Here is a 21,576-nt window from a genome sequence, read left to right as displayed (position 1 = left end):
CGGTGTTTCTTTGTTTAAAGTCCCATTGCACTACTTATAGCTACTTGCGCCCTTTATATAGCAAACATGCCTAATCGGTGCCTGTTGGTCCCCCATGATGCTCTTTTTCTTATGTTAATTGAGAGCTGATTTGATGAGATAACCACCTGTCAGTGACCTTGCAGGGAGGTCTAATCCCCCCCAGGTGAAACAAGTACAGACAGGCTTTAAATAGGGTCCTTGTACCTGTAAATCTGTTCATCTTTTTCTATTTGATGTTTGTTTGTGATACCTGACTGCTAAGAAAGCATTTGTATGCTTGTAACTAAGTAACTGGAGGACTTACGGCTTTACATCTTCTCTGAGGGACCTGGTGATGAGGATTAATAGTCCCCATTAGAGCAAATGTTGCATCACCTTTATATCCTATTGTTATGTGCCTTTCTTTTTCTTCTCCCTTACAGAAACAACATGCACAAGTATCAAGGTCAACAATACGTATGAAATGGACGGTTGCCAAACGCTACGGCCCATCCGGAACGCAACGTGTGCCGGTGAGTGCGGCCTCTCGTGCTGCAAGCCGGCCCGGAGTCACATGAGGAACGTGAGGCTTCACTGCCCCGATGGCACGACTATCACGCAGGAGATCAAGATAGTGAGGAATTGTGCGTGCCAGGGTTGCGAAGGAGGGTAAAGGGAAGGGCGCCATCTTCCTTGCCTTACGTAACAACGATCTAGACTCGCGCACACCTCCTCCTTTAACATAAGCAGCTAGCGTCACTCATGTACGATACTTAGAGTTGGAGTGAGAATGCCTCATGAACTGTTTATATATTTGCGTGACAGGCATCCTGTGACTCAAACCGAGGAACTTTTTGTGGCAAAGGATGAAAGGACTAGCATTGGAAGCAAATTGGCATCCACTGTGGTGATGCTCGAGGAGTGGAATTCACGGAATACTGGAAAAGTTGTACAAGGGGCTTGGAGCTGATGATCGAGGAGGACACTAGTACCCAATGAATTGCCAATATATATTGTATTATAATTATTTGTACACACTATATGCATGGGTATTGTTTTCACTGTTACCGAGGAGAGACACAATTCATCTATTGATACTGATCCCTCGGAGAGCCAGTGTTTCTGAAGGACTACTACAGCATTATTGCACTCATTAATTCTGGATAAAACCTTTACTCCTTAATTTGTTCTAAATACTCTCGTAACATATGTGTTTTTATCCGTTATTAAGGCCCTGAAGTCTAATTTGAGAATTGTGCAAATTTGTACACTATACTAAATGTTACACAAGCACAAGAAAGTATACACATGTTTGACCAGATTGTTCATTTCACTGAATTGCGATACTGAGGTGTGCACTTGATAACTTCTCTGTACCATGTAAGCGAAATGGAAATATGTGCTTTTGGTGTGGAGTTTGGAACGGTTTCTCCTCGTAAACAGCGCTGAAGTACACAATTTACTAGTACCATTGTTGCACTATGTGTGGCAAGGGTTTATGAAGTATTAGGGGCCAAGCGGGTATATATAGAAAGGTGAAATAATTGTACATGTATATCAAACAAAAAAATTGAATGGTGTCACCGCATATTTGTATATTTATCTAGAATGTTACTTTGTACATAAAGTGTAGCTTGGCTTTTGTGACGTCGAGCACAAAGTCGTTGTGTTGTTGATTGCCTCGTGTCTGTATATATTTACAGCCATGATTATTTACTTGTGAATCAAGTATTTTTAGGGAATTCTCCGCACTGCCAGGGACCGTTTTTACATTGTTACTTACAACTCTTTTATTTGTGAAAATTGATAATTCAATGTGCTCATCAAAGTTACCTGTCATAAAAGATGATTGGCCTGAAACAAGAATTATTAAACGTTATTCGTTAAAATTGCACATAAGTTGAAGTATCTAATATTTGAAATAGTCGAAAAATTAAACAATATGCTAACGTTTAATAATGTGAATATGAATATGTATACCAGTTGTAAATTCTATATGTGCCACTTGAGCAACTTCGAGTAATATTTTTGTTTTAAGATATATTTTTGCATTGTCAGGAAAAATTATGTGAATTTTGAAAAAGATATGCAAAATCTAATGATAGGTTCACAAATTAGTGTAAAATTGTTGAATGTTTGTCGATTTTGAATCCCTGTCTACTAGGGACATTAATTGTATTGAAGTTTTAGTGAAATCATATTATGAAAATCATGAAAAGAATTTATTGCTTGCACAACTTTACCATAGTAGTAATTAACGGTTTCATAAAAAATAAAGAGGATTTGTTGAGAAGATAGATTTTCAAATATGTGCACAAACTTAATGGGTAGGAGCTAATGCAGGATACACAAACATGTATGAATATGTAGTCCTCACTTTGTCGGTACATATGTGATATCACGGTTTTAATCCTAAAAGGTTTTCACACTAATTTGAATTGTAAAAAATCTCCGAATGTTGGCCTTTTCAGGAAATGAAAGTGAAATACATTGCTGATTTGTTTAATGCAACAGGCAAAGTGCTAGGACAATTCACCCCTGTCATTCGTAAAGGCTTACCCAAAATTGATTTAATTAATAAAATCTATTCAAAAACACACCTGTGCTAATATGTTTATTGCTTATATTACATTTTGATGATAGAATGTATTAGTGTAAGATGATACTGGTGATGTACTGCTTGAAAGTGATAACAGGATTGGTTTATTAAATTAGAAAAAATAAACAAAATGTGGCGAGGGCATTTTGAAGAAAAGATTCTACTTGTATGCATTTCAATTGTTGATATGATTCTGATTTTTATGTATTTATCATGTAAATATTTAATCATTTAACACACGATTAGATGTAAGTGATGATGACAATGCCCTTGCTTTCCAGGGAGTGAGTCGACAGAAAGTGAGTGCTGTATACCAAAATAAAACTATCAAATTGTATTCAATTGGTTAACATCATAGTAAATGTTTTTGACAAGTTTCAAATTTAAGTGAAACCCCCTAATTTGCATTATTAATCAGACCAATACTGGCTATTAGTTCAGACTATTTACTTTTAAAATTATAACATTGTTTTTGACCAAAGTTGAATGATTTCAAAATGGCCCAGTAGACAGTTTTGAAGAACTTTCAAATATAATGTTCTTACTTATGACATAGACAAAGTATAATTTGTTAATAAAAAACATATATACCCCTGAAAATCAGGTGAAATTCTGATCTTCTTCTAACTTTTCAAAATAATTTGTTTCTCTCATTTTATTCAAGACATATTCACCAAAAAGTGGTTTGAATCAATTAAATTCTATTTAGGGTTTGTTTGTCTGTAATTGTTATACATAAGACATAATGGTGAAGATATAGCACTTCACCATGTGATGAATCATTTTGAATTTTCTCTTTCATGCCATCTCTAATACATGTATTGTATTGGTAAATTTATGCTACTAAAAAGGCATAACATGTGGCCAAACTATTTTGTTCTAGAGAATTGCCAAACTACCTGAAAGATTTGTTGTTCTTCTAGAGTGTATTTTTTTCTATCCATTTCATAAGAAGTTAAGACTTTTCCAGTATATTCTAATTGCCAAAATTCCCCATTTAGTTTGATTTACATGGATGTGAATTGTCTTTATACTTTCTATAAGATTTCTAAGTCCACTTTGCGTGAGTATATGACCACTCTATTTTTGTGTGTCATTGTTTTGTTTGTATATCAGTTTTATATTCTACTTATTTATCAATTTCATATGCAACCTTTTAGATTTTTTTGAAAAGTACAAAGCTCTGTTTATACTCGTCATTTTGCATTATTAACAAATGGGTTTATTTTAATATTTGTATGTATATAGCATATTGGTTCATTGTGGATGAAATAAATCTTGATTTAATACAATTTTTCAAAGTCCATGTCCTTTTTATCACTATTATCGATGTCATTATTACTATTATCATTGTACATCATGCCAGTGAGTTTTGTGACATAATTATTTTGTGGATAAGTTGTTCGGATACCCCTTACCATTATCATTAAATGATTATGCTCCTTCTATCATGTTGCATCTCAAAATCCAAAATCTATTTTTTTTGTGGTTGTACTTTTACTGGTACTGAAACATTCGCTCATTGATATTTTCACCCCTAAAGGTCCGGTTTTATGAATTTTTAACTTTGTACCTGTACTCTATGCTTGTTAATAGTATGCTGCTAGCTATTACCACAATCATGAAGACTATTAAAACAAACTAATGTAAACTGAAACGTTTGTTTGCCTTGTTTTATCTTTCTTGTTTGAACTTATGTATGTTTCTAAGAGACATACAGAGTGAATGTGGTTTAGTTTCCATCTTTTTACTTTCCTTCCTCTTTCTCTCTCTCTCGATCTCTATCTGTCTTGCGATACATCTCTCTTTTTCTCACTTTCCCTCTCAATATTTTTCTCTTATACTTTCATTCAATTCCCCTCTTTCTCTCTCTCTCTCCCTCTCCCTCTCCGTCTATTCTTTCTCAGTCTCCCTACATTTCTCAATCACTTTGCCAGCAACTGGTATGTTGTTGCTGTATAGTAACCCATTTGCTACTGAATCCTTACATTGGGTTTAATATAGGAACAACCTGGTTCCATTAGACAATGGGTTACTGAGTAAATTGGTTCTTCAATGAAAGTGGATTTGAGCTTTTTGTGTGGTTTGGGTTAAGTTTCCTTTTGCAGCATGAACATAGAAGTAAACAGGCTTTTCTTATACATTTGTCTGCAAAGAGGTAGAATGGTGAGAGTATTACAGAAAAGTTAAAATTGAAATGATCAAGCTAGAGTTCAGTATAGCCATGATAGACAAAGGCTGTGCATCTCAGGGGGAGGGGCAGGGGAGAACAGTACCACAACTTTTTCAAGTACCTCAAAAGTTCCCCTTTTTATATAGGATAAGTGCCCCTTTTACTTTTACAAATAACCCTTTTCCTTAAGAATGATTTCCCATCCCCCTTCTTACCAGTGCCCCTTTCCCTTTGTTGTTATTAGTGCTCTGTTTTTACCTCTTATGATTGCCCCTTTTTGGTTCTGAGAAGCGCCCCTTTTCACCTTTGGTAAATGTCCCTTTTACTTTCTAATAAGTTTCCTTGTCATTTCTCAGAAGTGCCAATTTTCCTTTTGCAATAAGTGCCCCTTCCCCTCATAAAAATGCCCCTTTCCACCTCCAATTGACCCTAACCATATCTGATAGTTGCCCCTTTTCCTTTGGAATAAGACGCCTCGCTCTCTCGCAAATGAATATTCAGACAATTGCACACAACCGCAAAGTATGGCGCTGAAGCAGTATCTTGGATCACGCAAAGAGAACATGTTGAAGACCACACAATGTAAGGTATTATAGTATACCAATGTCTACATGTTTTTCCTGCTTTGAGGTTACCCTTTGTAGGTACCACCTTTTTTCTCAATAAAGTGTCTTTTTTAGTTGATGCACCCCACTTTGAAAGACACTCCGCCGCCCCTGATAATAGATACAGGAGGAATTTTGGTCAGAGTGGACATGTTGGAGCCTCCATCTACATAAAAGTAAAACTTATGGGAGGGGTGTACGGGAGAGGGTCAGAGAGATGTTCTGTTCATGTGAAAGGATTTGTGAAAGATACTGACATAAGCGGAAAGAACGAACGATGAAGAGAAATCGAGGGAGGGGGAGGGAGGGAGGGAGGGAGGGAGATAGGGAGATAGAGAGAGGAGGGAGGGAGAGAGAGAGAGAGAGAGAGAGAGAGAGAGAGAGAGAGAGAGAATTCCTCAACCCCATCTCTCTCTCACTCTCTCCTTTTCCTAGTCTCTCTCTCTCTCTCTCTCTCTCTCTCTCTCCAGCCTCTCTCTCTCTCTCTCTCCAGCCTCTCTCTCGATCTCCCTCTTCAAGTCTCCCACCCGGCCCCTCGATCCATCTCATCTCTTCGATTGGTATTCTCGAGAAAAGGAAGGAAGAGAGAGAGAGAGAGAGAGAGAGAGAGAGAGAGAGAGCAGCTTAAAGAGAAAACGAAGATCATCGAGTAACTTTTAAAAAAAACACCAGAATGATAAAAAAAAGTGGGATATTCGTGAGAGAAGAAGAGCAGGCCGGGGAGCCGTGACATTAGAGAGAGTAAGGGAAAGGAGGAAGAAAAAAGATTGAGATTGTGGGAATAGGACAAAATCTAGTGAAGTAATGAGAGCAATCCCAAAAGAAAAAGTCAATGTTTCGTATTCCATTTTCATCTTACAAAGTAGCCTTTTCTATATCAATTCTATAGTCTTCTACAGGCGCGGATCCAGGGGGGGGGGGGCCGAGCGGGCCTTGGCCCCCCCCCCCCCCCCCGCAAAAAAAAAAAGAGAGAGAAGAAAGGAAAAGAAGGGAAAGGGAAAGAGGAGAGAAAGGGAAAGAAAGAAGAAGAAGAAGAAGAAAAGAAAAGGGGGAAGAAGGAAATCGGGGGGGGGGGGGTTCGAAAGGGCCTTGCCTCCCAGGCTGTTGACCCCCCCCCCCCCCCCCAATAAAAAAAATAGGAGAGAAGGAAGGAAAGGGAAAGAATAAAGGAAAAGAGGAGATACTGGCGTACTAATAGGGGGGGGGGTGCTTTGGAGAAATCAAATTCAAACGTGGTTTATTTCTAATTCCACAACGGTGGATTACAAATAATGCTGAAATGACATAATTTCCCAGATTTGTCCTCATTTTCCAGTAAATTAAACGTTTGTATATGTGTTTGTTGGAAAATGACAAATTCCTAAATTTACACGGCAGCCAGGCACGAAATATGATTCTTGAGATTCCTACATGTCAGAACCCGAGGTACGGCAGGGATCGGGAGCCTCGAGCTCCCTCCCCCCCCCCCCCACTTTATTTGAAAAAGTATATTAAAGAGAAAAAAAATAGAATGAGATCAAGAAAGAAAGAATAGTTAACTGCCAGTGTTAAAAAATGAGGCATCAAAATATGCTCATCTGACCGTGATTAAATGCCTAAAACCCCTAAGCTTCCGGGGGTTCTGCCCCCTGGATTCCACCTAGGGTGCTACGACGGGCCCTTAGATGCTCATCTGACGGTAATTTAATGCCTAAAACCCCTCTTTGGGGGGGGGGGGGGGGATCCGCTCCCCAAATAGTGACCTGCCAGTTTCACAAAATAATAGGTATTAAAAAAAAAAATGATCATCTGACCTTAATTAAACGCCTAAACCGGGGCCGGACAAGTTATCAAAATGTGTTTATCTGACCGCAGGCGCGTAGCCAGGGGGGGGGGGGGGGGGGGGGGCGGTCCCCCCAAATCGGAAGAGGACAACGCATCGTCTTCTTTCTCTAATAATTTAATGAAACGTCAAAGCTTCGCGCAGGAGGGGAGGGGGGGGGGAGGGCTGAATTCAGACAAGGATTAAGAATCGAGAACGGTACAACGAATCGTCTTCTTTCTCTAATGATTTAATGAAACGTAAAAGCTTCCGCGCTTGGCTCGGGAGGGGGGGGGGGACCTGAATTCGGACGAGGATTAAGAGTCGAGAACGGTACAACTAATCGTCTTCTTTCTGTAATGATTTAATGAAAAGCTTCCGCGGGAGGGGGGGGCTGAATTCAGACGAGGATTAAGAGTCGAGAACTCTACAACGAATCGTATTCTTTCTTTAATAGTTTAATGAAACGTCAAAGCTTCCGCGCTTCGCTCGGGAAGGGGGAACCTGAATTCAGACGAGGATGAAGAGTCAAGAACTTTACAACAAATCGTCTTCTTTCTCTAATAATTTAATAAAACGTAAAATTTTCCGCGGTTCGCGCGGAAGGGGAAAAACTAAATTCAGACGAGGATTGAGAGTCGAGAACGGTACAACGAATCGTTTTCTTTCTTTAATAGTTTAATGAAACGTCGAAGCTTGCGCGCTTCGCGCAGGAGGGAGAGGGGGGCTGAATTTAGACAAGGATTAAGAGTCGAGAACTCTCCAATGAATCGTCTTTCTCTAATAATTTAATAAAACGTAAAATTCGCGCGGAAGGGGAAAAACTAAATTCAGACGAGGATTAAGAGTCGAGAACGGTACAACGAATCGTCTTCTTTCTTTAATAGTTTAATGAAACGTCAGAGCTTCCGCGCTTCGCGCAGGAGGGGGAGGAGGGGGGGGGGGGGACTGAATTTAGACAAGGATTAAGAGTCGAGAACTCTCCAATGAATCGTCTTCTTTCTCTAATAATTTAATAAAACGTAAAATTCGCGTGGAACGGGGGAAAAACTAAATTCAGACGAGGATTAAGAGTCGAGAACGGTACAACGAATCGTCTTCTTTCTTTAATAGTTTAATGAAACGTCAAAGCTTCCGCGCTTCGCGCAGGAGGGGGAGGAGGGGGAGACTGAATTTAGACAAGGATTAAGATTCGAGAACTCTACAACGAATCGTCTTCTTTCTCTAATAATTTAATGAAACGTCAAAGCTTCCGCGTTTCGTGGAGGAGGGTGGGGAAAACTCGCCCCTCCCGGCACCGACCCCCCCCCCCGCATTACGTCACTGTTGGTCACCATTACGTACCAATATTTGGCTCGCATAATTTCAAATTTGGGCCCCCCCCCCCCCCTAAGAAATCCTGGATCCGCGCCTCACGGTCTTCTATATATACATCAACGGTTGCTTTGTTTATATATTCACGTAAGAATAGTTTCATGATAAAAGGCATTCAACATACTTGACAAGATATACCATAAACAAAAACTAAAAATGAGGCCCATGATATTAAAAAATATATTCAGAAAACTGATTATATAGTCCCCCCCCCCCCCCCCCCCCCCCCCCCCCCCACGTACCCCTCCCCCCCCCCCACTCTCAAAACAAATGAACAACATAAACAAACAGAAAAACAAAGAAATAAACATAGAATGATAAGTCGATCCCCATGCACCCCTAAAATAAAATCATATAAAGAAAACATTATGTGTATAGCCGTGCATTGGTCTTTAATTTCTTCTCTCTAACTCTCCTCTCTTTCTCTTTTCGTCTGCATTCTTATACACGTCACAAGGGCTGCATATTTCTTATTCTGGAAATTTCTTTCCCAAAATATCGATATCGAGTATCTGGTTGCTGCGATTTGAACCTCTGTGACTGTGTGAACTTTTGTATTTTTTGAGTTAAGAACAGTGAAGATGAGGGCATTTCCAGCGGATTGGAAAGTTATTTGTGTAATATTTTGGTGTTTAAATTTGACAGGCAGAGTTTTTGGTAAGTTTGAATTCTTTATTTACGGCATGTCGTAATATTATCAACTTGAGATTGTCCGAAATCTAAAATCGGTCTAGAAACATCATTTTAAGCATATGGGACTGCCTATACCTTACGCAGTGTTGACCGGTAGGGCAGGGGAGCGAACACGGAGCGTGAGCCTCTAAACTCTGCTCTAGTCCGGTTAGACTTCATGCATTGTAGGAGTGGCTGAGGGCCAGAACTAGTAGAAGTAGGATGGCATGGTTAACGAGGTAATATAAGGGCCAAAGCTATTTTGAAAGTGTACATTGAATGCCTCTTTTTCTCATACAAATAACTTTAAAATGAATATTTATTAGACTAGCCTAGACTAAAATGTCTAACGTTAAATGGGTCGAATTTAACCCAAACTGTGGACATTTTTTACTCGAGTAGCTCTAATACTGCTTTGCTTACCTTCCACATGTTCCTGATGATAATGAGCTAACGGCTTATAACGCAGTAACATGCAATTTACATTATGAAAATGCTGACTTTTGCCTGTGGTGAGAGTTCGCGATGGTGGTTCTCACTTCTGCCGCAAACGCAACATACATGTAGGCCTACATCATGTGAATACATGCAGTATACGCGAAAAATCGCTGATTTAGTGTTGCCAATTTGATCCCTACTTTATAACTATAGCGAGTAGTGTAAAAAGGCGCATGCAGCAGAGATTTCCCTAAATTCAATGGACTCGGTGCGTGCGCTTTTGCCCACTGAAATAATTGCTATTATCGTAAAGTAATTTAATATTTATTGCAAGACGAATGTAGTGATTGATATGTGTTTTTAATTTATCTCAATTCGAGATAATCATTGCCCATTGGCAATAGATGTACATGTAGATTGATGGATGCATTGAGCCAGCAGAAATTTGACTTTTTTTATAACTTTGTAACATACATGTAGCTTTAATTTAATCAGATAGGGGTCTAGATTTCTATTTTGTAAACACAGCTAAAATCTACATGTACTTTTTTTTTTTTTACTTCATTGTCTTGACCTCTTTCAATTAATTTTCAGGACACGGAGTGAATGAAAATTTGGTATTTAGGGTGCTGAAACCAAGCCACATTGCTTATGATTTCACCATCAGGCCTGCCAAGAACTTTGGAGGAATATTTGTAAGTACCTGCATTATATACAAAGAAACAGTGAGAGGAAGAAAATATTTACAAAACCAGATCATCATTAAGCATCGTTATGATTGAATGAAAAGTATGGTCTATATATGCATCTTATGGTGCCATCTAGTTTTCAAACATGTATACAACAAAAATGATTTGATGTGACAAGTCTACAATCATAGTACTTTTTACCATGTTTAGCAGAATGTATTTTAGTCTTTATTTTCTTCATACTCCTTATACGTTGGCCCATAAATGTTGGGATAAGTCTTTTGATTTTGACTTTCTATATTTTAGGTGTATAGTAACTGTGGCAAATTGTATTTGACAGTGATTGGTACACTTTAAGCCCAGCGTCAAATTTAAATTTGAGTAGAATATGACCCTACGTGTTATTTAATACATAACACGTGACATGATGCTCAAACATCAGTAATAATATTTAATAATTATATGTACTTATATAAAGTGCCTAACACTTACTTTATCAGAAGTCTCTAAGCGCTCTACAATAATGCGGCATAATTACCCTGGCTTTAGGAGAGCAGCTGTCACGGGCTCTGCGTTTCAAGGAATAAATTCCTACCAGGTACTTCACCTGGGTGGAGTGCAGCACAATGTAGATGAATTTCTTGCTGAACGAAATCAATGTCCTGGAGTAAGATTCGGACTCACGACCTTACGATTGAAAGACGAGAGTCAGAACCATTGCACCATGACCCCGGCCCCCCCACTCAGGTTTCAAAATGACCGCATGCGTGTTGCCAAAATGTCCTTTTCGTAACAAAAGAAAAAGGTCGAGCCGTATTGACTTTACACACCGGACTTTTGCTAAAAAGGGGGGGATGCTGAAAAAGGCTCGTATACAAAAGAAAAAGGTCGAGCCGTATTGACTTTACACACCGGACTTTTGCTGAAAAGGGGGGGTCGGTTGGAACACGCATATGCGTACCCTAAATAACACTGAGTGGGGGGGCCGGGACCATGACGCTTCCACCATGAGATATCAACGTGTATTGTAGGCAATGGGTCAATTTTACTGTTGCTAATATATTGCAAACATGGTATTTTTCGCTCTAGAATTTCTTCTACAATGGAATTCAGCTGGTTGCTGCTGATCCTATAGAAGCGTGTGGAGAGATCCAGAATGCAGAGGAAACCAGAGGAGCTGTCGCTCTTGTAAAACGAGGGTAAGCTCTTCTTAACATGTACCATTTATTCACTGGTTTTGGAGATTCCGTGCATTTAAAAGTTATTTACCATAGTGTTCTCATGCATGCAGTCAATGTTACCAAACTACTAAAGAGTAGACAATTACAGTGACATATTAGCCAACTTATCTCTTATGATAAATTTTCCTCCTAATTGTCCCATTCTTCTTGCATTTCCTGGTCATGAAGAAGCCTACCTTTCTCTTATATATTATTCTTCTTTGAAATGTTATGTTTGCAAGAGTGCATTAAGTTGCAAAGTTTGTATCTCTATATGTTATTCAATTATTTATCACAAAAATACTTCTGAAGTGTAGTTTTGATCACTCTGACTGGTAAATCATTTTCAATTATAAATATCTTATTCATTTAAAGAAAAAAGTTACTCAGATTTATTCAAATTGAAACGAATCATTCGATGACCGAAAGTTGAATTTCAGGCTTTGAATTAGTCCTCCATGTGGTATTTTGGTCCTGTTAATTTATCATTTATAGCAATTTTGTAATCCTTAAGCAAATTTTTGCAGCATCATCCTTAAACATTTTAGGGATCTAGTACTTCTTGTCTTAATACATTGGTTTCCATGGTTACTAAATAAAATTCATTTTCCCCTTTTCTTGCAGGGAGTGCTCATTTTTATCCAAAAGTATTGTCGCCGACAGAGCTGGTGCATTGATGCTGATTATCTTTGATTCTGATGAGAAAAATGATTACAGATTCATCGACATGATTGACGATGATACAAAACGGTCTACGAGTATTCCTGTGGCTTTCATGCAGGGAAGAGATGGGTAAGTTTATACGGGTAGTCAAACACGTTAAATCAAGCTTTAAAGGCATTGTTCAACAATGTTAAATCTGAGATGCACTGCCCTACGTGTTATCAGTGTCTGTGGTATGGTGTAATATTGAAGCCCTAAAAAAATTGCGCTTCAAAATGATAAAAAAGTGCCTCAAAAAGTAAAAATCTTTGAGTGACCGGTTTTTACCGTACTCGTATTCTCCAATAGACTGTAGTGGTATGAAAACTGTTAAGAAAACACAAGATTTGGTTTCAATTTCCAATCATAAATATCTTGTAAAAGTTGTGGGGTTCCTGACTGACCTAAAGGTTTATAATTATCATTGCAGCATGAGCTACATTCATGATTTTGTAATGTAAACACTTTCAATGTCTGTCTTTTTTAGGTGGCTCGTTAGGAATATCTTTTTATATGAATTATTATATTTCAATAGTCAGCATGGAACCGCATGTACATTACCTGGTGTCAGCGCCTGTTGTTTAATGTTTGTCCGACCTAGCACCAATGCAATTTGCATTCTGACTATGGAGGTACGATGATATGTAACAGGTGAATGTAATAGCCCATTGCTAGCTAAACATATATACATTCCGAAAATGGTCTATTTATTATGGATATTCACCAGTATATTTACATATTTATACTAAAGATCGATCAACATCGATTGCAAGTCCTCTAATCAAGCGGAAGTTTGCCGTCCCCTATCCCTTATGTACAAAGTAACGATTAATCACATTGTTGTTACAGTTGGCTCTCTTATCCTGTTTCTGTTTTGTTTGCGTCGGTATACTTAGGATGTACTGTACTTAACTAATGTTTTGATTAGTATGGTTGTGTATGTGCTATAGCAGGACCGCAGGAGAGATGTTACACATTTGAGATTTCTGCTTGAAGACTACACTGGAGGTAGACATAACTGTTTCCTCCTTGAGTAGGTTCCATTCTGCTGCTCTCCTGTGGAAGAATGAGTACTTGTACACATCTTTCTTTTATCAGTACCCTCCGGATATATTTGCTGTTCCCTCTAGTTGCTCTTACCACTTTGTTGTTGATCTGAATGTATGTGTCAGCCTCGATTCACACTTCTTCATTCATGATCCTGTACAAGAGTATCCAGGGAAACTTTTAAACCGAGAAGTTGTTTCATATTCAAAATATATTCTCTACCCATGGGAAGAACTAAATGAGTGTCACTGTCACTGTAAGCTGGGAAAATTTATGTGTAGATCAAAGGAATTAGACATGTAAAAGATGGGCTTCCATGCATTCTAGCTTGCCTTAGTTGTATAATTTACAAGAATGTTAAGCGAGCTGTGGTCATGTTATTTCCATTTTGCCTCAACATTTCCCTCTTTTTTTGAGGTGGTGTTTCATGTGTGGAGGAGGCTAAAAGTTAATACAAAGTTTTGGTTTGGGGGCATGAATTTGGGTCAAATGACCTTATTGGAAGCTACATGTATATGCAATTTTACAATATTCAATGATCATTGCCGCGGTTGAGTCTGAAGTGATGAAATTGTAAATAATGAATTCTTTATGTTGTACAGCTCCCTCTCAAGATTGATATAACTTTAGCTTGTACTATCCATCCAATTTTCAAAATTTCTCAAAACTTTTCATTACCTTTAAATATGATTATAATTTATTCAATATGATAATCTTTCACCCAATGCAGAAATATGCTTGAACATTACCTCATGGAACACAAGGGTCCCATTGAGATAGCCATTCCAGTCAACACAACCGGCATTCCATACTCACACCTTCACAGGCCTCCGTGGACGCTCTGGTAACAAAACAGATCCGATTGCTTCCAAAAATGGGCTTTCATGTTTCAACCTCAGAGATTCTTTATGTAGAAATTATATGTGAACTTTTTCTTATCTAGTTGAAGTATTGGAAGATGGCTATGTCTCTGTAAGAGTAGTTCACCAGAAAAGTGACCTTTGACCTTGTAACTCATACAAAGTTGTGTGAATAGAGATCAGAAGAAATTATGCAAGATGAAATGCTTCCAAATATGTTCTGCTTTAATTTTTAATTTTCGTAGACTGCCCATACAGGGTGATATGTGTTAAATGTTTCATTTCATGTGGGTTGTTGCACTCTTTTTACCTGGCTCCTTAAGGTTGTGTCTCCATCTTTATTTTATGGTGTCCTGTAAAGGCCAATGTAACAGTTGTTAGTCAGACATTGAATATGTTTGCAAAGCAAAACAAAACAAACTGAAAATACCTTTAGAAATCATCTGAAAGACTAAATATCAGGCCTTCTTTGCATAATCCATTTCACCGTCTGTATCTCGAAAGGCATCAATAGTTAATTCTGTAATACATGTAGAAGAGATTGTAAATAACAAAAAAATAGAAGATGACCTTATAAAACTAAAAGATAAATCCCTTGAAATTGATTGTCGTCCCAAGTGCTACATTATAAAATACATTTTCAGCGTTGATTATTACAATCTCTTTATGTCAGCTGAATAAGTGCAATATCATATTGGAATGGATTTTGTATAGGAGTTCATAAATCTCTCAATGTAAACCCCCCCCCCAAAAAAAAAAGGGGGGGGGGAATGGAGGGAAAAGACTCTCCATTAATTCTCATCGTTTAAACATACTTCTCTGTAAAGATTTAGTTTTTCTGTTAAAGAGTAAAGATTATCTTGTCAGTAAAGATTATCTTATCAGTAAAGAATTGTTCTGAGTGATAATTGCTGAGCCTGTGCTCAATCTCAATTATCACTGAGCTTTGAAAACCCTCAAAATTTAATGTTCTCTGTAAAAAGTATGTAAATTATAGGTCGTCACTTGGCCTGTGGCACAGAGGGTAACCAAAAATTGATAAATAGGGGCTGAGCCCCGCCCCCCTCCCCTGAATTGGTGGTGGTGGTTGTTAGGGGGGGGGGGGCTGTGTTGTTTGTCTCTTTGAACATCCTGTCTTTCTGAAATGTTGTAGATTGTTTGATTTGTTAAGTTTACCAGCCTACATTAATAGACATTTTGAAGAATGATTAAATGTTTATGTTATTGCACTTATGTTGGGAATTTGAGCCAGAATGAGGATATGTATTTTAAAACAACCTCAATCTTTTCATCCACCCTCAACTCGGCTGTGGATTGTTCATGTGCCTTGAATATTAAAGCAATATGATTAGGATGACTGCATATTAGAGACGAAATGAAGTGTGAAAAATAAAGGAATAAAGAATTGGTTAAGGGGTAGATATATTTTTGGTGCACATTTCCTACATTATAACTGCTTGTAATACATGATAGAATAAGTTTTGCTTTATTTTGTTCTGCTTCATGTGCATTAATCTTTTCTATTCTTTACCTTTTACGCAGATGAATTGCTCATTTAAAGTAAACATTTCACGCTTATGTTTTTCTTTCTTCATTCTTCCATAATTTTACAAATGTTGAATATATTTGTTCCATTTGTTCATTTGTGATATAAATCAATATCTTTATATTCCATTTTATTTAAATTTTACTTTCAGTATTTCTTTGTCGTCTGCAGTTCAACAACAGGAATATGGGGTTTAAATTCTATTCTATTTGTATATCGGTGAAATTTGTACAAAATAAAAGGTTGATTTCATACTTGAAAAGGATTCTTTTCTGTGAGTTCTATGTGAATATTGCATAGATTATATCGATCCAATGTCTTCCAGTTTTCAAAAGTGTGTTTGAGATACAATGGTTCTTTTATTTAAGTTGGATTTAATAGGAAAATAAATGTTTGAATTTACGTAAGTGTCATAAATTCAGCTTCAGTTTTGTTTGTTATTCAGGCCTGTTAGAAAGTTTGTCTCAAGTAAGTTTTCAAATTTCATGTGGTTTGTTAATGGAAATCTTATTACTTTGTTAAAATGGTTTAAAGCTTATGTATGGTAATTGCATACAATTTTACCAGCTCATGTGTCATTTTATTTTATAATTATGCAGCGGTTGCAAAAGAATTACAGAAGTTTATTAATTGTTTTGTTCTGTTAAACAATTACTCAGGTAGATGGAAAAAAAAAGAGTTTAAAGTAATTCATCTTGTATTTTCTTGTTCCATTTTTCTAATTCAAAAGTACTTAAAAACATCATTGTTTCCCAACATGAATGCTATTTGTATGTTAAACTTCTTCTTCAATTTTGAAATAATCCTCACATTCTTTGACTTTTTAGAAAGAGTTCAATGATATGATACTGCAATAAAATGCTACTTCAATAAAGTGCCATGACATTTTGATTTTTAAACAAAGTGTTCCAGTGCAATGTTGTGCAGGGTGAAAGTTTATGATTGTCCGTAGCCATTTCATCTCTGACGGTATATGGGAGACTCGGACCATGGATCTAGCTAGGGCCATGCTAAGACTCAGTGTTTGTGTTGTGAGACTTTCATGGTATATTTTTTAAATGAATTTGATGGTCGGTCCATTAGGATTCTGAAACAATTGCATCATGGGCGTATCCGGGGTTCTCTTCCGGGTGGGAGAGTGGGGACAAAATTCCTAAATATTTTGCCTACAGCAACAAAATCAATACACAACAAACAAACAAAAACACAAAAAAACAAAGAAACAAAAAAAAAAACAGATGAAAACGGCATAATTTTGCCTGGTCCAATGTTTTGGCACACAAACAAAATGTTGTGCCACTTATAGAAAAAAAAGATGTATGTACATTAGGTAACCCCCCTGGATCTACCACTTTATCATTGGATTCTGGAATATACTGCCAATGGTGATACTTTCTTGGTATTGGATGAAGTGCCAGTAAGCTAGATATTTGACGTGTGATTATAATGTGTGACGAAGAGCGCAGACAGGATCAATCAGGCGGAAAAAAACAGGTGAAGGCGTATGTGATGGGGAAACGTGCGGGAAAGAGGGAAGAGAGAGAGAGAGAGAGAGAGAGAGAGAGGGGGGGAGAGAGAGAGAGAATGTGGGGGGGGGGGGGCTAGAGAGGGAAGGCGGGAGAATGGAGGGAAGATAGAAATGAAAAAAGAGATGCAGAAGAGATCCAGATGGAACAAAAGACGTTGGGGGGGGGGGGGGTGGGAGGAAGACATGACTGCAGTAATTGCCGAAATGAGGAAGAAAAAAAGGGACTACTGGCAGAGAAATGCGGATGGGCCTTTTCTAACTGCGTTCATAATTTGTCATTTACACGTTATAATGATATACAAGGAAAGAGAATTATAAGGTACATACTGTGCATTTATGACACTGTCTCTGAATATTATAAAGTGACAATTTCCGGAGTACATCAATCGGATTTGACACCACTTGTTATATTACTTGAGAAAAAAAAATCAAAGGTAATCAAACCCTCTTCCCATTATTTCGAAAAAAATCGGAACAACAAACTGTCTTGTTTCCAACTATATTCGGCAGTGGCGGATCCAGGGGGGGGGGGCCGAAACGGCCGCGGCCCCCCCCCCTATTGGCGGCGCAGAAAAAAGGAAGAAAAGAAGAGAAAAAAAAGAAAGGAGAAGAGGAGGAAAAAAGGAGAAGAGAAAAGAAAGGAGGAGAGAAAGGAAAAAAGAAGAGAAAGGAAAAGAGAAGAGAAAAGATAACGAAATTATTGAATAGAGGGGGGCCGGGCCGGCCGCATAAAATCTCGAGCCGCGGATTCAAAGTTAAACATTAAGAACAGCCCCTGCGCTACAAAGGTCATCACTCTGAAGTGAGAAATTTGAAAGGGCACAATATTTGGGTGTCTTTTAAATAGAAGTTATATACTCAACAGTCAAATTTTAAATTAACGGTAGGGCCGCTTCACAACTCTTATTTTGCCCTTCATTTGGATTCAGCTATTCCAACTCGCTTGTGCTTGTATTTAAACTCATGTTGGTAGTAATCATGGACAGGGGCGGCAATCCTGGGTCCGTTAGGGGGACACGTCCCCCAGGAAATTTAGAAATATAGCTAGAAAGAAATATAGCGGAAAGAACGTACGTATTGGGCTCAGGGATTTTCTAGAATGCATAATTTCAGCATTCAACATTGAAAAAATCTCGCTTGGTCGCTACGCCCAGGCCGGCCGCGGCCCTCGCCCGATAACACAAAACTATGACGCTCCCGGTCGTGATTTATCCATGGTTGGTGTAATAGATCTTTTTTCCATTTCATTTACACTAACCTAATTGTGTGCCATCACAATCATGATTGTTTCATTTCCCTTTAAAGCAGGCGCGTAGCCAGGGACGGTAGGGGCAGTAAGATGACATAAGACGAAAAAGGAGCAGACAAAGATACATTTTTGAAAATTTTGACAAGTCGAGAACGGTACAACGAATCGTCTTCTTTCTCTAATAATTTAATGAAATGTCAAAGCTTCCGCGCATCTCTCGGGAGGGGGCCAACTGAATTCAGACAAGGATTGGGAAGTCGAGAATGGTAAAACGAATTGTCGTCTTTGTCTAATAGTTTAATGAAACGTCAGAAATTTACGCGCTACGCGCGGGCCGGGAAAACTGAAATCAGACAAGGATTTAGAGTCGAGAATGGAACAACGAATCATCTTCTTTCTCTAATAATTTAATGAAACGTCAAAGTTTCCGCGCTTCGCGCGGGAGAAAGAAAACTGAATTCAAACAAAGATTAAGAGACGAGAATGGTACAACGATTCGTCTTCTTCCTCTAATAATTTAATGAACCGTCAAAGCTTACGCGCTACGCACGGGCAGGTGAAAACTGAATTTAGACAAGGAGTCGAGAATGGTAAAAATAATCGTCTCCTTTCCCTTATAATTCAATGAAACGTCAAAGCTTCCGCGCTTTGCGCGGGAGGGGGGGGGGGGAGGGGACTCAATTCAGACAAGGATTAAGAGTCGAGAACGGTACAACGAATCGTCTTCTTTCTCTAATAATTTAATGAAACGTCAAAGCTTTCGCGCTTTGCGCGGGAGGGGGGGGGGGGGGGGGGGGACTCATTTCAGACAAGGATAAAGAGTCGATGACAGTACAACGAATTATATTCTTTCTCTAATAATTTAATGAAATGTTAAGCTTCCGCGCAAAGCGCAGGAGGGGGGAGCTGAATTCAGACAAGGATTAAGAGTCGAGAATGAAACAACGTATCATCTTCTTTCTCTAATAATTTCATTAAACTATGAAAGGCCAAAGCTTCCGTGCTTCGCGCGGGAGGGCGGGGGGGGGGCTGAATTTAGTCAAGTTATAAGAGTCGAGAATGGTACAACAAATCTTCTTTCTCTAATAATTAATGAAAATGTCAAAGCTTCCGCGCTTTGCGCGGGCGGGAGGAACCTGAATTCAGACAAGGATTAAGAGTCGAGAATGGTACAACGAATCGTCTTCTTTCCCTAATAATTTAATGAAACGTCAAAGCTTCCGCGCTTTGCGCGGGAGGTGGGGGGGGGGGCTCAATTCAGACAAGGATTAAGAGTCTAGAACGGTACAACGAATCATCATTCTCTAATAATTTCAATTTAAACTATAAATGGTCAAAGGTTCCGCGCTTTGCGCGGTTGGGGGAAAACTGAATTCAGACAAGGAATACGAGTCGAGAATGGTACAACAAATCGTCTTCTTTCTCTAATAATTTAATGAAACGTCAAAGCTTCCGCGTTTCGCGCGGGAGGGGGAAAACTGAATCCAGACAAGGATTAAGAGTTTAGAACGGTACAACGAATAATTTTCTTTCTCTAATAATTTAATGAAACGTCAAAGCTTCCACGCTTCGCGCGGGAGGGGAAAACTGAATTCAGACAAGGAATACGAGTCGAAAATGGTACAACAAATCGTCTTCCTTCTCTAATAATTTAATGAAACGTCAAAGCTTCCGCGCTTCGCGCGGGAGGGGGAAAACTGAATCCAGACAAGGATTAAGAGTCTAGAACGGTACAACGAATCATCTTTCTCTAATAATTTCAATTTAAACTATAAAAGGTCAAAGCTTTCACGCTTTGCGCGGGAGGGGAGAAAACTGAATTCAGACAAGGAATACGAGTCGAGAATGGTACAACAAATCGTCTTCTTTCTCTAAAAATTTAATGAAACGTCAAAGCTTCTGCGCTTCGCGCGGGAGGGGGAAAACTGAATTCAGATAAGGATCAAGAGTTTAGAACGGTACAACGAATAGTTTTCTTTCTCTAATAATTTAATGAAACGTCAAAGCTTCCGCGCTTCGCGCGGGAGGGGAAAAAACTGAATTCAGACAAGGAATACGAGTCGAGAATGGTACAACAAATCGTCTTCTTTCTCTAATAATTTAATGAAACGTCAAAGCTTCTGCGCTTCGCGCGGGAGGGGGAAAACTGAATTCAGACAAGGATTAAGAGTTTAGAACGGTACAACGAATAGTTTTCTTTCTCTAATAATTTAATGAAACGTCAAAGCTTCCGCGCTTCGCGCGGGAGGGGAAAAACTGAATTCAGACCAGGAATACGAGTCGAGAACGGTAAAACAAATCGTCTTCTTTCTCTAATAATTAATGAAAGGTCAAAGCTTCCGCGCTTCGCGCGTAATGGGGGGGGGGGGGGGGCAGCGAGCTGCCCGAATATGAGTTTAAAAAAAAAAAAAATCTTTTCTCGTTTATTTTGGTGATGAATAACACTTTCACAATATTATGGTCAAATTGTTGCTCGCTCACTAGCCGAATTGTGAAACCAGAATATTACTTTTTCGGGCAAGAGGCTATAGCCCCCCCCCCCCCCCCCCCCCCCCGATGAAAATGTCAAAAATTGTACCGGTATGGTGCTTCTAATATGACCTTGAAAAAACGGTCTGCGCAATTTGGGAATTTCCGGCCCCCCCCCCCCCCCCCCCCCCCCCCCCCCCCCCCCCCCCCCCTATTGGAAAATCCTGGATCCGCGCCTGTTCGGCATAGCCTATTTCCATCACAACTATCCCTCACTGCATCCCTTCGCAACGATCCGTCAAAAAGAATGATTGAGTGGATTAAACCGTTAAAAATGAAAGGTGCCTGGCTGCAATTAAATGCCAAGCCAAATATGCTAAAGATCTGGAATAGCGATCCCTCCGATACAATGCGGGATACAATGATTTCAAGTGCCAACTCGTTAATTTGCCGACTCCTCGATCGCGAGTGCTTCCCTCCAGCGCATCCATGCATCCACGCATACATAATGTATCCAGTCTAGTCGCCACGCGCGCCACCATCCATACATCTTCAGTAGACATACGCAGCAGACTATAAGAAAAAAGACAGAACGAAGCGGGAA

The 21,576-nt window shown here is 38.9% G+C and overlaps 2 protein-coding genes across 3 annotated transcripts in view; both read left to right on the top strand.

Moving 5' to 3' along the window:
- LOC105442316 (slit homolog 1 protein) overlaps positions 1 to 4,256 on the top strand; it is an 84,628-nt gene extending 80,372 nt beyond the window's left edge. For both annotated transcript variants that reach the window (XM_030985913.1, XM_030985912.1), the window contains one exon: positions 444 to 4,256. In XM_030985913.1, the coding sequence (XP_030841773.1) occupies positions 444 to 673 (230 nt within the window). In that variant the 3' untranslated portion in view covers positions 674 to 4,256. The remainder of the gene's footprint in view (positions 1 to 443) is intronic.
- Positions 4,257 to 9,069: 4,813 nt separating this feature from the next.
- On the top strand, positions 9,070 to 16,625 carry LOC115924115 (protease-associated domain-containing protein 1-like). Its single transcript, XM_030985911.1, has 5 exons — positions 9,070 to 9,209; positions 10,257 to 10,357; positions 11,441 to 11,550; positions 12,196 to 12,363; positions 14,051 to 16,625. The coding sequence occupies exons 1-5, from the start codon at positions 9,134 to 9,136 to the stop codon at positions 14,166 to 14,168; spliced, it is 573 nt and encodes a 190-aa protein (XP_030841771.1). The 5' UTR covers positions 9,070 to 9,133; the 3' UTR covers positions 14,169 to 16,625.
- The last annotated feature ends 4,951 nt before the right edge of the window (positions 16,626 to 21,576 follow it).

This window comes from Strongylocentrotus purpuratus, unplaced genomic scaffold (genome assembly GCF_000002235.5).
Source record: "Strongylocentrotus purpuratus isolate Spur 01 unplaced genomic scaffold, Spur_5.0 spur5_scaffold_15, whole genome shotgun sequence".
Taxonomy (NCBI): domain Eukaryota; kingdom Metazoa; phylum Echinodermata; class Echinoidea; order Camarodonta; family Strongylocentrotidae; genus Strongylocentrotus; species Strongylocentrotus purpuratus.
This window is presented reverse-complemented; position numbering and strand designations above follow the sequence as displayed.